The following is a 16,254-nucleotide window of genomic DNA, read 5'->3' as shown; positions in this document are numbered from 1 at the left end:
ATCTATGATAATAATGCATGCCATGAAGCTGCAAATATTTTGGTAGGTAACTTGTATATTTGTTTTCTTTTGTCCATTGTAGAACCTCAAAATGTAGCATGGTTCTGTATCAGTATCTGCATATTATTTTGAGGAAGACCGGAATTGTTGAGACTGAAAATCATGACCGCAATACTCAAAGCAATTTCCATAGAAAACTATTCTCTCTTTTTATCTCTAGAGTGGTAGTAGTTCAGAGGGGGATGACCACTTGAAGGACCAGCTTGCGCAAGCTCTGCAGGAGGTAAGTGAACATAACGCTAATGCTTTGCCACTCTTAGGCTTCCAAACCCTATGTAGAAGCACAAATGCTATGACTTGTTTCTTTAAAATCTGGGACAGCAAAAAAAAAGAGAAGGCGAGGGGATGAAGTTAGGTCTTTTCTTTCAGCTGTCCTGTGATAATCATCTAGATAAACTGGAAAAAATTGTTAGGAAATGCTGAAAGTGAAATAGAAACGTTAAAACATTATTCCTGTTGAATTCTTTCAGGAAAATGGTACATGGCAAGAGAATTCCCAGAAGTCAAAAACAAAACATGTAGCTACCTGAAATAAACATTATGTTAAGCTGAGAAGAGGGAAGAAGAGTATGGAGGATTTTTTAGCCACTTGTGAAAAATTAGTGGAAGCACGTGATTGGGAGGTGAATTTGAAAGTAAAAAATAATCTTCCAGCCAAAATAAAACCGCAGTGAAAGATCTTTTACATAAGTTTTTCAATGTTGAGAATTTCACTAAAAAAGAATGCAGGAAATGGGCAACGTTTACTTTGTACCAGTATTTTAAGCTTCTCTTGAAGTCAATGACCAGGTCTTTAGTATAATGTTTGACATAATTATAAACAAAAAAGTGTATTTAAAGGGTATGTAATAACAGAGTAGTTGTATGTATCAAGGAACGCTGCTGACAACCTGGTACTGAATACCTGTGTATTTGGATCTTAAGGGTAATTTGAAGGTAAACTAAGTACTGCTGTCCAGGAATAACTTCCTGCTGACCTCTGTGTGCTGAAAAGAACCTGTGTAGTCATGAAGTGCCCCTAAATTATTTTACCAAGAAGAGTGATGAAATATATCCATTGTGATGGGTCCAGTCGGATCACCATGCTGGTTGCCAACAGGTCTGTCCCCGTTGGCTCCCCCCCACCTGAATCAGTCAAGGGTATGTAAAGCGTTGCTAACTGCTTTATGGTGATCTGTTCATTTGAACAGCTAGATCTTGAGTCCTATCCTGAATTGATGAGGCGGTCCTGAGGTGCAGGAGAAGGTACTTTTGACCGCCAGCTGTGAGAAGAAGTGTCCTCTGCTGTTGCCTCAGCAGAACCAGGGGTGTCAGCTACGGAGAGGAAGGCGGGCCTTAAGTGTCTGGTCAGTTGGTGGAAGGTCATGCGTTTGATGTGTGCAGGTCCTTCATTGTGCAGGGCTTTGTATGCATGGGTCAACTTCTTGAACTGGCATCTCTTATGTTTCGGGAGCCAGTGCACCTTCTTGAGGTGAGGTGTGATGTGGGTTCGTATGGGGATGTTGAGGAGGAGCCTGGCTGCTGAGTTTTGTATTGTCTGGAGTCTCTTCAGGAGGTGTGCTGTGATTCCTACATAGTGTGTGTTCGTACAGCCCAGTCTGCTGGTATCGAGTGCCTGCATGACGGTCCTTCTGGTGTTGACTGAGAGCCACCTGAAGATCTTGCAAAGCATGCGGAAGGTGTGGAAGCAGGCTTACGCAACTGTATTGACCTGTTTCTTCATGACTTGCTGTGCAAGATGATGTAGAGGTTAAAGGTGTGATCTCTCGGGCAGGGGATGGAACTAGTTCAGCGGGCCACCATACGCTGTTCCATGGCAAGGGGTTTCCAAAATGAGGACTTCCCTCTTGTCCATATTGAGCTTGAGACAGTTGTCCTTCATCCAGCCACCGACGCTTTTCATACGTCCGTGGAAGTTGGCTCTGGTAGTGGAGGGGTGTTCTGACAGCGAGAGGATGAATTCGGTGTCGTTGGCAGAGGAGACTGTTAAATCCATGCTATCTAACGGTGTTGGCCAGATGGGTCATGTACATGTTGAAGCGGGCGGGGCTGAGGAACGATCCTTGGGGACGCCTTAGATGATCATCTTGGGGTCCGAGGTGAACAGTAGGAGGCAGATTCTTTGGGTTCTTCCAGTGAGATATGATGTGATCCATTTGAGGGTGTCTCCCTGGATTCTGATGTGGTAGAGTCTGTTGATCAAGATGTGATGAAAGACTGTCGAAGTCGGCCAGGAGGATGAGGGCTGCCATTTCTCTACGGTCCTGGAGGTCCTGGATTTCATCGGGTGCTGTGATTAGGGCTGTTTTGCTGCTGTGGTTCGCACAGAATCAAGATTGAGAGGGGTCCAGAAGGTTATTGTGTTTCAGAGCACGGTTTGATAGCATTGTTTCATTTGTCTTCTGATATCTTTTTACAATTTCTATGTGTGGCGCTGAGGGGCATGGTGTTGTGGTACAGTCATGCATTCTTACCTGTTGGCGTGCACCATGACGTTGCAAAGACTATAATGGACCCACCAGCTAGTGCCCTACCTTTCGTTCTGATTGTTAGGGAATCCCGAGTATTATCGATAAGGCGCAGAAAGGAGGGCCTTCCAGATGTCGTCTGTCCGTTTTGTTATCCTGTTGTCGACCTGTCGAGCACGGTGCATGCTTGCCATGTTCAGCGCTTTACCTTTTCGTTGCTGTGCTTACTGACGTTCTCTTGTAGCCTTCACGGTGGAGATGAAGATGTCTGGCATGGTTTCAGGGTTCAGCCAGGTCTTTGTGAGGAAGATGATGTCCGAGGTGAGTGATGAGATCGTGTCCCAGATCTCCGTGGCGTGTTTGTAGAGCGATAGTTAGTTGAGTAGAATGCACAGGAGTTGTGCTGTGGTGGACTCAGTCGTGGTTGTAGTATCTCCGGCACGGTTGATTGCTTCAGTGTTGCAGTTGGAGCAGCAGTCCTGGCAGGGGAACAGCCCTTTAGTGGTGCAGAGGAGATGTGCAGCAGTTGTTGATGCACCAGGTCTGTGGCGGTGTAGCTGGGGAAGATTGGGGGGTGGGGGGGAAGGATGAGGATCCCTCGCGTGGGGTGTGGTCCAATCATAGATTGACACAGACTGGCTTGCGTGCCGATGGCACGCTGCACCCTCCATTGAGTAGTTGCTGGGGGCAGGGCGTGGGAAGGGAAAGGAACAATGATTACGTTGTAAAAGTAATGAAAGACTCTTGGACCCAAGTTGAAGAAGGGGTTTATGCCGAAAGCAAATGCCGGAATCCCACTACCTGCAGCTCCTGCAGAGTACCTTGATGCTGGGAGCAGCTGCAAATCCTTGTCCGGACAAACCACGTAGGTCACCAAACTCAGGAGAGCCAGGGCTAACAGAGCTCTGAATCAATGATGTGTCTTCCTTGGATTCACAACACAAAGCATGAATCATTGGTCGAGTGTGGTTTAAATAGGCCATGCCCAAGACCACATCCGAAACGGCGTCGCCACATTGAATGTGCCGTTATTTGCCAGCAAATAGAACACAGCTGGAACCAGGAAGTGGTGCAATCAGGTTGACTGCCATCCTTAAGTTTTGTAGAGCTCACATGCAGTACAACCGCATAATATCACGCAGCATGCATAGGAGACAGTATAGGACATGGGCTTTGTAGCAGAAGCAATAGAGCAGTGCTACCACTAGGAGTAAAACTGCTCAAGTATTACAGTAGCATCTAGGGACCAGCATTACAAGCCTTACAATAACAACTAGCACTTTAGACCATGGGACTATGACACATGGTGCCAGTATTGGTAGGTCCTGGGATGGTGAAGTGGATGCTTTAGTGGTTGGTCCAGTTGAGCTGCAAGATTTTTGTTGTATTGGACTGTCACTGGACGTGAAAATCTGGTACAGTATGTGTCCCAAGATGTGGAGCGGTTTGGTGACAAGTTGCTTAAACCCGATGTTGCTCATGCTTTCCAGGAGGTCAGTTGTGATGGCGTTGCTGGGGTCATCGAGGTGGAAGTTCAGGAAACCTAGGAAGATGTAGTGCTCGAAGTCCATGGCAAGCGGGATGAAGTGGTCCAGGATGGCACTGAAGAAGTGGCGTGGTCCTAGTGGTCTGTAGGCAAAGGTGACTTTGGTGCTTTTTTCATCTGCGTGGAGTTGGAAGTTGAGATGATCCATTATCGGGGTCAAGTCGCCTGAGGTGGTCGTGCAGAAGATGGTGTCCCTGTGGATGAAGGCAACTTTACCTCCCTGTTTGTTTATTCAGTCCTGGTGTATTATCTTGTAGTCTTCAGGTGGCGATGGGGATGTCCGGTGTGATTGCGAGAATAAAGCCAGGTTTGTGAGGAAGATAATGTCCAGGATAAGGGATGAAAACATGTCCCAGTTCTCTGTGGCATGCTTGCAGTGCGATGGTATGTTGAGTAGAATGCAGTGGAGTTGTGCCGTGGCGCTCTGTGTTTGTATTGTCTCCGGCATTGTTCATTGCTTTGATGTTGCAGTTGAAGCGGCAGGCCTGACAGGAGAACACTCCTTTGGTGGTGCAGCAAAGATTTGCAGCAGTTTGTCAATGCACCTGGGAGCCAGGGCTAGGGGGTCTGTGACGATCTAGCTGCGTTGGGTGAAAGAATCCGAGCTCCTGGCGCTATGTGTGTATGGACACAGACTGGCTTGGCTTCGGTGTGCTGGCCCTCAATTGAGTAGGTGCTGTGGGGTAGGGGTGTGGGAAGCAGGAGGGAAAGGAGCAGTGATTACTGTGGGAAAAGCGGGCAGCGGAAAGAGTAAAATAAAATTAAAAACACAGAACAGAACGGTGCAACGGCAAAAAGATAAGTTTAGCAAAGGGACAATGAAATAATTTACTGCCAATACAAACAGATTTGCTGTGCAGGCAGATAGACTGTTAAACGTCTAAGGCACAGCTTTCCAAACTTTTCATGTTGGTGACACACTTTTTAGACACTCATCAGTTCGTGACACAGTAATTCAGTTTCACTAGCAAACCAGATGTTAAATTAACTACATGTAAGTGATAAGGACTAATATATATGTCAGAGATTGCAAACAACGAAATGTATGGGGACGCAACATATCTCACGAAAACCTTTCATTGGTATTTTTTTAAATATGATTTGTTAGAATACACACACATTTGGGTTTGCAGAAATTTGGCAAGCAAAGGGGTAGATACAGATAGGGATGCAATGAGTGACTCAATAAAATTGTGTAAAAGATTTACAACTATTGTGGTTGTTTTTTTTTTGTTTTTTTTATAATGTTTCTTTGTCATTTTTTGGTCAGGCCGGAGAGCTTATATTTGTTGCCAGACAACATTCTTATGCAAATTGTGCTTTCGAATACTTAAATTATTTTTAATTATATATTTATTGTTCCACAACTGGCACCTGCCATGCATGCATGGTAATAAAAAAATAAAAAAATACAATGGTGCCCACATCATGCAGTATATTGGCACATGCATGGTGACTCGCACGCGTGCATACATGATTATGCTGGGTCATTGTTGTGTCATAAAGAATATGTACGCAAACCCATTTCTTTGTGCCAATGCTAAGCCAATAAATAGGATGAAAGCCGAGTCACTAACTTGATGGGGCAGGAGTGTTGAACCTTGCTTTAAATTTTATGACAAGAAAGGAGGCTTCTACTATGCTTTCTTGTCATAAGTTGAAACAGAAACCGCAATAACCAAGCAAGGAAGCATAATAGTCGCCTGCATGTCTTTAATCAGAACACGATCTGGAAAATCTGGTGTTCCTTTTTTTGTGCTTTTACTCCCCATTAGCTGAATAGTAATCTCGCTCTGGGTATCGACATACAGTTCTTTTGGGATAGATGCAAACTTTAGGATAGGTGTAATTTAAATTTGCAGAGGGGTGGAAATTGTGATTTTGCCCGGAGCGGTATTGTATCTATGGCTATGCAAATACTCCCATTTTAAACAGGAGCCTGTCACTATTTACAGCCAAAAATGGCTTTATTTTTACCTTTCAGCTGTGTAGAATCTTGGAATTAGCACACGAAAATGGAACAGCCCTGGGAAATTACCCATAAGTTACCTACTGAATGTTGGTAAAGTAATAGTGTGAAAAGGGTGTTGATAGCTAAGTCGTGACGATAATGATTCTTGTTGTCTATTCAGCTAACCATGTTGCCAACGCTTACCACTATCCCACAAATCACAGGAAGTCTGGCTGCTCAACATCTAGCAAAGTGCCCGACAGTGTAAGGTGGGTTTACTGTTGCTAACAGTAGACATGTTTCTTCTACACCTACTTGAATCCAGCCCTCATGCCTCCGCTTTTACCACTCGTTGTGTTGAAGAAATTCCTACTTTTCTTTGAAGTTCATTCGCCAATTCTCCATATTGGTAAACCTACAGTCAGCAGCACCACAACAGTTTGGACTAAAAGGCCAATAGTGTTCTAGTAACATGGGCACATACAAGACCACCAACAAACACAGAAACATGTACTGAGACGAAAACATGCAAGATACGAAACCCTCATGTACCACTTGACTATTCCCTTACATGTTAGTCCCACATTTGGGCTGAGTTCTTAACTTTTTCCCACTCACACAGCATGGACAATATTCACAAACTATCTCATCAGTGTCTTCGTCAGAGCGCTGGTCACTCACGTGCCGAGCAGGCGCTCAACGCCCATTGGACTCAAAGGGCTTCAGACCCCCGCCCCCTCCCCCGTCTTGTGGGTCAGCCGGGGATGAGACCGCTTCCCGGGCGCACCCCCCCCGCACCCTAGCACTTTGCAGGTCTTTAAAAGACCATTTTCTTGTTAATGAGGCTTTGATGTCTCCCACCCTTTGTTTAGAGCCCCTGCAGCTCCACTCTGCCTTTTGCTTAAAGAATCAGCCCCCCCTGAAATTATTTCTTACCCCGCTCCCCCCCTGAAATTTGACTCTAGTTGCGCCTCTGGTGCCGAGTCTGCTAGGCTGCAGTGCCCCGGTATCTTCACTCTTCAGGGCCGCCCCATGCACAGCACTGAACAAGCTGCAATTTTATAAAAGTCAGGCTGGTAGTTCATCGCAGCTGCAAACATTAGGTACTACAGTTTACAGGGCTCTCTTACGGGGTCTCCTCCACAGCTCCCGCTCTGTGGCTCACTCCTGCAGCCCAGGCCATGGATCTCTACAGCAGAAGTGCCGCCGCATCCCTCTTCCCTCAAAGCGACGTGCGCTGTGCGTATGGCAGGCGACGTCTGATCATGCCCACACCTCCATACACCATGAGCCGCAGTACCGTCCTGAATGATTAATAGACCGCGTCTCGTCGTCGTAATTTTAAATAATACAAAAGAATGGACACAAGCGAGACACACCCACACATGGCAAGCGACACAGTGGAGTGTCTCGACACATAGTTTGGAAAGCTCTGGTCTAAGGGATACAATGTAGCAGTTGAAGGCTATGCAGGCAGCCAATTAGAGTAGCAGTAACCCAGCAGAACATGAAAGGAAACTGGCAGCTGGGGTGACAGGCAGCAGAGGGTGAGCTGATAGGAGGACCTCACAGGCCTACAGAGTCTCAAAATACAGGTTCTCAAATAGGCTTTGTTTGTGCAGCCAAATGTTGCTGGGTTACATCGTAGGACATGTCTGGAACGGTCTCCCACTGATCATCGACCCCTGATGGCTCCGCTTTCCAGTACACCCCAATAGTCCATAACATGTTATTTTTATTGGCAGAAATAAAGTTGCCGAAAACCATAGTACATGCAGTGAAATGTAAGTCCAAAATGCACCCTCAGTATAATGCCAGTGCTAATAACGGTGCAAGCACCAATACCAAACATAACCAATATATGAAGAAGGGTGTGAGTAGAGAGAAGGTGGGCAGGCCCTAGTACAGTGCACTGGGGGGGCAGGAATGGTTACAGCGGCAGACCAGTGGGTGACTACAAAGAGGAATAGAGGAGTCGGGGTGACCGGGGGGGGGGGCTAGTCGGGGTCATCCTGCAGAAAGGGGGACCATGTGAGAAGAAAGAGTTCTGCTTTATCCATCAAAGGATGTGGTCTTGTACATAGTCCTGAGCCATTCCTCATGTGTTGGCAACTGCGGGGAGTACCATTGTAGTAGGATACAGATTTCGACTGTCACAAGGGCGGTGACGAGTAAGTAGCTGGCATGGCTTGTCAGTTGGGGTAAGTCTGCCAGGTCATGGAGGAGAATCAAGGGACTTGGTAATGGTGAGAGCACATCCATAGATTCCTAGAGTGTAGACCTCACCACCATCCAAAACCATTGGATAGCAGAACAATCAAGCGGAATATGAACAATGTTACAGGACGCATTGTTGCACCGCCAGCAGGCAGAGTGAGGAAGCAATTCTGCAGCCTGAAGCTGCGCTGGGGTCTAGTGCCAGACTTGAATAATCTTTAAAAGACTGAGTTTCATCCGGGCCTCCCAGACTCCCCTGTCCAGGCCCTCAAGCAGTTCCTCCCAGTCCTCCTCATACTCCACCTGCAGGTGAGCCTGCCAGATTGCCCTGAGGCGATTGATTGTGGCTGGGAGTAGAGGTGGCGGATCAGGAGGTTGTAAAATCCATACATCACACCCTTAAAGTGCCCCCAGGTTTTAAGGCAAGTAAGGCAAGAGCACTAGAGGACGGATCCGGGATGGGGATCCAGTTTTCTCAGTAGGCAGGGACCCAGTTTTGTGTAGCGCCATAGTTGAGTGTGAGGCAGGCCAAATTCGTCCCATAGTGCTTCAAAGGAGGTAAATGTGCCAGTTCTGCGCCAGGGACCGCAATTGAGCATTGATCTCCCTATCCCCCCATGCTAGAACTAGTGTTATTCCAGAGGGGGACTTTGTCATGAAGGTGTGCGTCCACTGAAAGGAGCTTGTGGGTTCGCTTCCAGGCAGTGTGCATGGCTGTCAGCAGGGTGTTCTGAGTCTCGCCAGCAGCGAGGCCAGGAAGATAAAGGGCAAGTAGCCCTGACGAATCCTCCAGGAGGCTACGTTAAACCGCAACCCATAATGGGGAGTCCTAGACCCTGGGTGCATATACGCCAGATGTGAAGCTAGACAGTAATGTGCTGCAGATGGCAGGCCCAGTCCCCCTGAGAACCTATGGGTGATAAGCTTCCGGATCGCCAGGTGGGGGGAGCCTCGTCGGACCCAGTTGACCGCCCTAATGGTCTTTTCAATCCATACCATGGTTAAGCTAACACTGGTGACAAGGAATCATGAAAAAGGGCTACTTCAAGCTTAAAGGGATTCACGATTTCAGACTCAATGAATGCTGGAGAGGTCATTGCTATTGTACAGCCCAAAATAGCACGTGTATTACTGTAATGGCAGACACCGTATTTGTGGAGGGACTCTTGGATGGCACCAAGGTCTTGCTGGGCAGTACATATTGACTGGATGCAAAGGGCCATAGCTTCAAGTGAAATTTTGTGAACAGCTGGTCTGCTGGTTGCTCTTCCCCTGGATAGTTAGAGGGGAGTTTGAGTGTGTATTATTTGTCACTCTTAACAGGTAATCACACACACACACACACACACACACACGCACACACTCACTCACTCACTCACTCAACACCACACACACACTCACTCTACACCACACACACACTCACTCACTCTACACCACACACTCACTCACTCTACACCACACACACACTCACTCACTCACTCACTCACTCACTCTACACCACACACACACACACTCACTCTACACCACACACACACTCACTCTACACCACACACACACTCACTCTACACCACACACACACTCACTCTACACCACACACACACTCACTCACTCTACACCACACACACACACACACACTCACTCTACACCACACACACACACACTCACATTACACCACACACACACTCACTCTACACCACACACACACTCACTCACTCTACACCACACACTCACTCACTCTACACCACACACACACTCACTCACTCTACACCACACACACACTCACTCACTCTACACCACACACACACTCACTCACTCTACACCACACACACTCTTACCCTTCCTGGCAGCTACAACTCACCACTCTGGAAGTTCAAGCCTTCTGCTAGACAATTCTAGTACCCATTACATAGCTGAAAATAGTAATAGTGCTTCCACCAGCCTCGAAGAATGGGATGCACTTAAAACAGTTGCCCAGTTGCATGTAGTAGTTCTCCTGTGTGCAGCACGGCCTAATAAATTAGAAGCTTTTGCTTGTTTGACATATGTATACCCACATTGAAAAGTGTCTATTTTAGACTAAAATGTGTGTATCTTCAGAACTCCTAAGCAAATGTTTAGAGAAATGTGGTTGAATTTCCAAAATGTATTAAGAACTGATATTTGAGTTATGAATCATTTGGCAATGAGGGGTCTTATTACTAATATTACCTTGGTGACATTAGCATTACTGTTATGGCTGTTATGTATTACCCCACATAAAGGCATTCCAAATTGACAATTTTTGTTTACATTACTGCTGGTAATCTTCCATAAGCAGGCCACTAAGCTAATCTTGTTTGAATACAAGTAGCTTGAGTTGATTTTAATTGAACATAGTAGCTGTTACTACAGAAAACATTAGAGACCCCTGCTAGACACGTAATCATTGGGGAGTGTGGCATGGTTAACCAGGAGCTTGGTCAACTTTGAGGGCTCCTTACGTGGCCTGGAGAAGGCTGCAGTGACGGATGGATCTGCCCTGTACAAGTTAATAATCTTGTGGCTGCTTGAGTCGTTGCATTGCATCCATTACAATGTGTTCCATGCCATGGTACATGCCAGAGGGGGATAAGTCTAAGCAATTATTGGTATGCCTGATTCGTGAAGAATCTGCTGCTGCTCGCACTGCTGCCTTCTATTTTTCCCCAGATACTGTTGTCTGTAGATTTAGAAAAGGCCTTCAACATGTTAGATTGTGACTACATGTTTGTCATGCTATGTAGGGAAGAACTGGGCGTCAAGATGCTGAAATCGGTTTGGCATCTGTACTCTACTTTGCGGGGTCCACTGGCAGCTCACTCACCTTCTGGACAGCACGCCACCACGCAGCCTTAGCCCCTGGGTCTGGAACGCTGTAGGTCTCGCCGCCATCGTCATTCCAACGCGGCTGGAGACTACAGCTCCCAGCGGGCTTTGCGTGTACTTCCTGTTTCCCGCTGTCTTCGCGTCCGGAGGCGCTACAAAGGCGAGACAATCCCTCCGCGTCGCGGGCGACGCCGGGCGGAGCCCGGGCAGAGGGCGGGCCGTCTAAGGCCATCCAAGGACGACCAGGGATGGGACAGGCCACGTCCCTTTCATCATGGGAAAGCGCAAACTGGCTACATCGGCGGCAGGTGAAGCGAAAGCTAAGGTGCCAAAGTACACTACTAGCATTATCACGTACTTGACAACAAAGGTGGGGGAGCTATCAACGCAGATCGCTGAGTCAGAGCGTGAGTTGGGTCTTGCTTCCAGCCCTGGGGCTGTCAACACATCCAATGCCTCTGTTATAAACTGTATTCCGCTGGAGCCTAGGGTCATCATTGAGTCATGTAGACCCACTCTGCCACAATCCGCCACAGTTCTTCCATTCCTGGTTCTGCCTGAAACAGTGATACCACCATTCCCTATGACCCCGGGGGATGCAGGAAGGTCTGCATTTAACCAGGTGGGACCTCTACAGCCAATTTATGTAACTGAGGAGGGTATTTCGGCCCTACTGGAAAAACTGTTTACAGAAAGACTGGAAACCACATTAGTCCAGATTGCTTCCGACATCATTGAGACTCTGAAGGATTGTGTCAAGAACCTTATGGCAAAATGTGACCGTATCAATGATGCCCTTAATACTCGGGCCCCCTCTTCCTTTATGCCTATGGCGCCATGTCCTACAGTTGCGCAGGTTTCTGCCCCTAAGGTCGGGGGTCCATCCACAATTAGGTCAGCTGTCACCTCTATAGTGACCACCGATAACCCTGTTCCAAAAAAAGGGAAAGTGGATAATGGGATATATATCCCCTCAACGGAGGCTGCTCCCAGTGTAAATACCTCTGTAAGGCCTAGAGGCCAGCAGGGGGTTGTGGCAAGAAGGGCACCCCCAATAAATCTACCTCCGGATGCAACACCCTTTGTTGCAATCTTGGTCAACGTGCCTAAACTTGCAGATGGGGAGGTGGAACATCATGACACTCTTCTCAGGCATGTTAAAAAATGGTGTAATGCTAACTGCACGGGAGAAAGTAACATCGCAGACAATATTGTAACAAGCAGAAGGGTCAATTGGGTGGGCACAAGTAAGAAAAGAAAGAGGTAGCTGGAGATTGTGTCATTGTTAATTTTAAATCTAGAAACGTTGCCAGCCGCCTCTTCTGGGACGACTCCCCTTTGGACCCTGTAGGTAAAGGTGTTCGGGCGATGCCCCTTGGCTTCTTCTACCCCCGAGTCTATAGACCAGGTGTTGTGGAGAATAACAAGTCACATTTTACTGAAAACGCTTGGGCGGAGGACAAACTTATTTCACCTATGTTTGCTAATGATTGGGTGACAAAGCCAACCAAGGGCAGTGGCTTAGTTAATGTTGTAAGGAACATTCCTTCAAATGATTTATTATTGTCAAATAGGTTCACGGCCCTAGCCGATAGAATAGACATTGAATGACTAGAGCCTGAACGCGAAAACCTGACTGTCACATGCCTAGGTAATGCAGAGGCTACCACATCTGATGTCATGGTTAAAACTGCTACAAATGACCCATTAGAATCGGGCAGGGGGCATATCAGGTTATTATCATGGAATATTGCGGGCCTACGGGCAAAACAGGATGACCCGATTCGGCTACAACAACTGAAGGAACACAATATAGTCGCCTTACAAGAAACTTGGTCTAAAGATAAGGGTTTCTGGGTAGATGGTTATACTTCATTCTTTGTCGATGCCCAGAGCTCCACGGCGGGAAGGGATAGAGGGGGTTTGCTATTTCTTGTTTCAGTCAAAATAGCAGGGAATGTCAAAGAAATCCCCAGTTCTTCTCACTTTGTTCAGCTGGTGGAAATTCGTTTGGCAGACAAGAACAAGATTGTGTTTATAAATTGTTATAACTCCATGCAGGGGGGGCCCCCTAATTTTGTTTTAGAAGGTTTATCGGCCTTTTTAATCAATTATATGTCTAAACAAACCACTTTTGTTCAGTTAATTATGATGGGTGATTTTAATGTTCATTTGTGTGAGTCTCACTGTCAGATTGTAGATGATACCGGTCCAGATCACACATCGTTGCCACATTTTGAACACAGCCCTAAGGGTGTGGCAATGGAAAATCTGTTATCATCTAATTTGGCAGAAAACCAGAGCACACTATATTTATTCAAAATATATTCCTCATTGAGTACTTTATTGATTCCGGATAGATCACACCCAAAGTAGATTTTTCAAAAGAGTTTTATTTGTGAACAGTGTCCACTTTTCAGGATTCACTGTATCAATCACTTAAGCCTACACGTGTTTCATCACAGCATGTGGCTGTGACTCATCAGGGCTAAATAAAAAGTAAAAAGAAAATGAAAACAAACTAATAATGTCAAAAACACGTTGAAACGTGCGAATAGAGGGACACCAGTGGGTGGAAACCAACACAGAAGGGCGGGAAAAGAAAAAATGAAGTAAAGTGACTTATGCATGTATCATTGAAGCGACAGTTTTAGACCGGTTATAGATCTTAACACTGATGTGCGATAGAGTCAAGTGTCGTGACATACGGCGCACAAGCTATTGTCTCTGATAAGCGGTTGTGCTGTGAGGTGAGGTTATATCATACCGTTTGTACTTATAGATAAAATCCTAAATAGGCATTACTACTTGTGTACATAACTCAATCCTCCAAGTTAATGATAAAATGCTGCTCATTGGTTTCTAATAAAGCCTTCATTTTTGGACAACACATCCTATTGTTATAGAAGTTCTAACGTTCAAGGTTCTATGTACCTCACCTCTCATTGCTAAAGTATAATTATCAGTCACCATTCTATATCTAGTTAGCGGTACTACAACTTTTTACATGCTTAACGTTTCATTTGCTGACACCATTAATGTTCATGAAAACACTTTTCTTCGTGCCATTTTCTAACTCACATTGATATTTACCAAATCTTAGCAGATTATTGTCATATACCTTATTGTTTTCTTCTAATGTTTACATCAATTGTGAATATTTGTTTGAATTTTTTAGACCAAATGATTTACGAAGTTTCAATCTTAACCCTTCACTAATTTTAAAAAAACATTTCATTCCAAAGTCACAACATCTAAGTACCGCTTAAACCATTCATTTTAGTGCTCATTATAATTAACGCCGTGTCATTTTATTCCTGTAAAGTCGGGTTCTAACCTATCATTCCAATTTGGTCAATGCAAGGGTGAGGGAAATTAATAAAAGCAACTGTGAACGGGTTCTTAATACTCAAGTGATTACCTGATCAAATGATCGTGACTCGTGGTCTGTGAAGGAAATACAAAAGGGGGTAGTTGTTATATTTTTAAGAATAAGCCAAAGGAAAAGTGAATTGGGCACGTAACGGTGGAATTGCATAGATTGCCACATATAGTTTCAAGGAACTCACCGGGGAGCCGGTGATAATTCCAACCCGGTCCTAGTCGGGTAGTTAATTGGCACAGACGATTGCTACGTGTGCCGTCAGGAGATAAATTCAGTTGGGAAATGTTCTCAATTCAATTCAGGCTGAAATCGTAAGCAGAACGGAAAGGGCGGGACATGAGAGTTGGCAACAATCCGGATTGTAATCTAAATAGCTTGACAGGATAAATCGTCAGCGTAAAAACGCCGAGAGCTCTTACCCGTGTGCAGCCCGGGTTCAGCTTGTAGAGCTTCTGTCTCCGAATGCGGGAACATGGAAATCTTTCTCCCGCCCCTTTTTAAAGCGCGTGAGCCGCGAGAGACTAGACTGCTCAATAGTCAAATGAAAGTTAAGAAAAGGGAAGAGTTACTCATGCTCGGGTCCCGACAAAGGTAGTTGTGTCTCGGAAGAGTTAATTAATACGAAATCATTACACCGGGGACGTATTGGTGCAAAGTTAAAATTAATATTTTCAGCCTGACATTGTTAAGGAAAAGGAAAATATGTTTCGATTAAGGAAAGGGAAAGCGTGTTTCGGCAATCGTTTTGTTCAAGAACCAAATTGGACTGGACTGCTCCGTTTTTTTATATACAGAATTAAATGCTAGTTCACAGTTGCAGGTGACTTTCGGTAGATGGGTGGTGATTTAAAGCAAGAAATCAAAGACCAATCAGTAGGTCTTGTCTTTTGTTTGAATATTTTAGATATTTGTACTCCGGATGGACAAAATTAGGCATCAATTATGAAACAAACTCCCAATAAAATTGGGAGGAGAAGGATCCTGAAAACTAACAATCCGTGGAGTTATTGATTAAATTAATTTGATTTACTTTGATTTACTCCTATAGGTCAGATAGTCCTTTTCTCGCATGGGCATATCCTTTGTTTAACCCTATTCTGGTTATTATATATATTTTTTATATACATATAATTAGTTGTACCGTAACACTCCTTGTAGTAACAGGTTCAGTTTAGACATTTTACAAGATTTATACAGACATTTTTGATCAGACAAAATGGAATGTAAGCATCTTTCCGGATGTTGGACCCAACAAGTTTGAAAATAAAATTTTCACAAGTGAGACCAATCTAGGTATCTGACCCCAAGAAGAAATGCAGTTCATCATCAGTGTTCTGGCCGTTTCTAGTAGTGTCTAGACGCATGATCCAAAGCGCTTCTTGTCTTCTCAGTCGAAGTTCCCTATTTCCACCTCTTACTGCAGCTTGTACAACATCGATGCCATAGAAGGTGAAGGATTTAATGTTGCCTTGTGAGGGACATGAGGCCATATGTATGGCCATGGGGTATCTGGGATCCCTGGTGGCATATGCTCTTGAATGTTCTCTGATCCGCTCTTTGAGTGCCCTGATTGTACTTCCCACATATCTACTTTTACACGCACATTCGATAATGTACACTGTAAATTTTGTGTCACAATTAATATTTGTGTTGATTGTGTATTTCTTAGACTTGTGATCCAAAAATGTCTTAGTTCCATGTTTAGCCCATCTGCACATTGAGCACATTCCACACTTAAAGAAACCTTTTGATTTCTGGGTCAACCAATCGCATGCTTTTATGT

The 16,254-nt window shown here is 45.2% G+C and overlaps 1 protein-coding gene across 2 annotated transcripts in view; it reads left to right on the top strand.

Moving 5' to 3' along the window:
* RNF8 (ring finger protein 8) overlaps positions 1-16,254 on the top strand; it is a 199,303-nt gene that overhangs the window by 72,649 nt on the left and 110,400 nt on the right. For both annotated transcript variants that reach the window (XM_086925911.1, XM_086925912.1), the window contains exon 4: positions 221-283. In XM_086925911.1, the coding sequence (XP_086782037.1) occupies positions 221-283 (63 nt within the window). The remainder of the gene's footprint in view (positions 1-220; positions 284-16,254) is intronic.

This window comes from Lissotriton vulgaris, chromosome 6 (assembly GCF_964263255.1).
Source record: "Lissotriton vulgaris chromosome 6, aLisVul1.2, whole genome shotgun sequence".
NCBI classification, from domain to species: Eukaryota; Metazoa; Chordata; class Amphibia; order Caudata; family Salamandridae; genus Lissotriton; species Lissotriton vulgaris.
The sequence above is the reverse complement of the archived record's forward strand: the minus strand, read 5'-3'. Positions and strand labels throughout refer to the sequence as shown.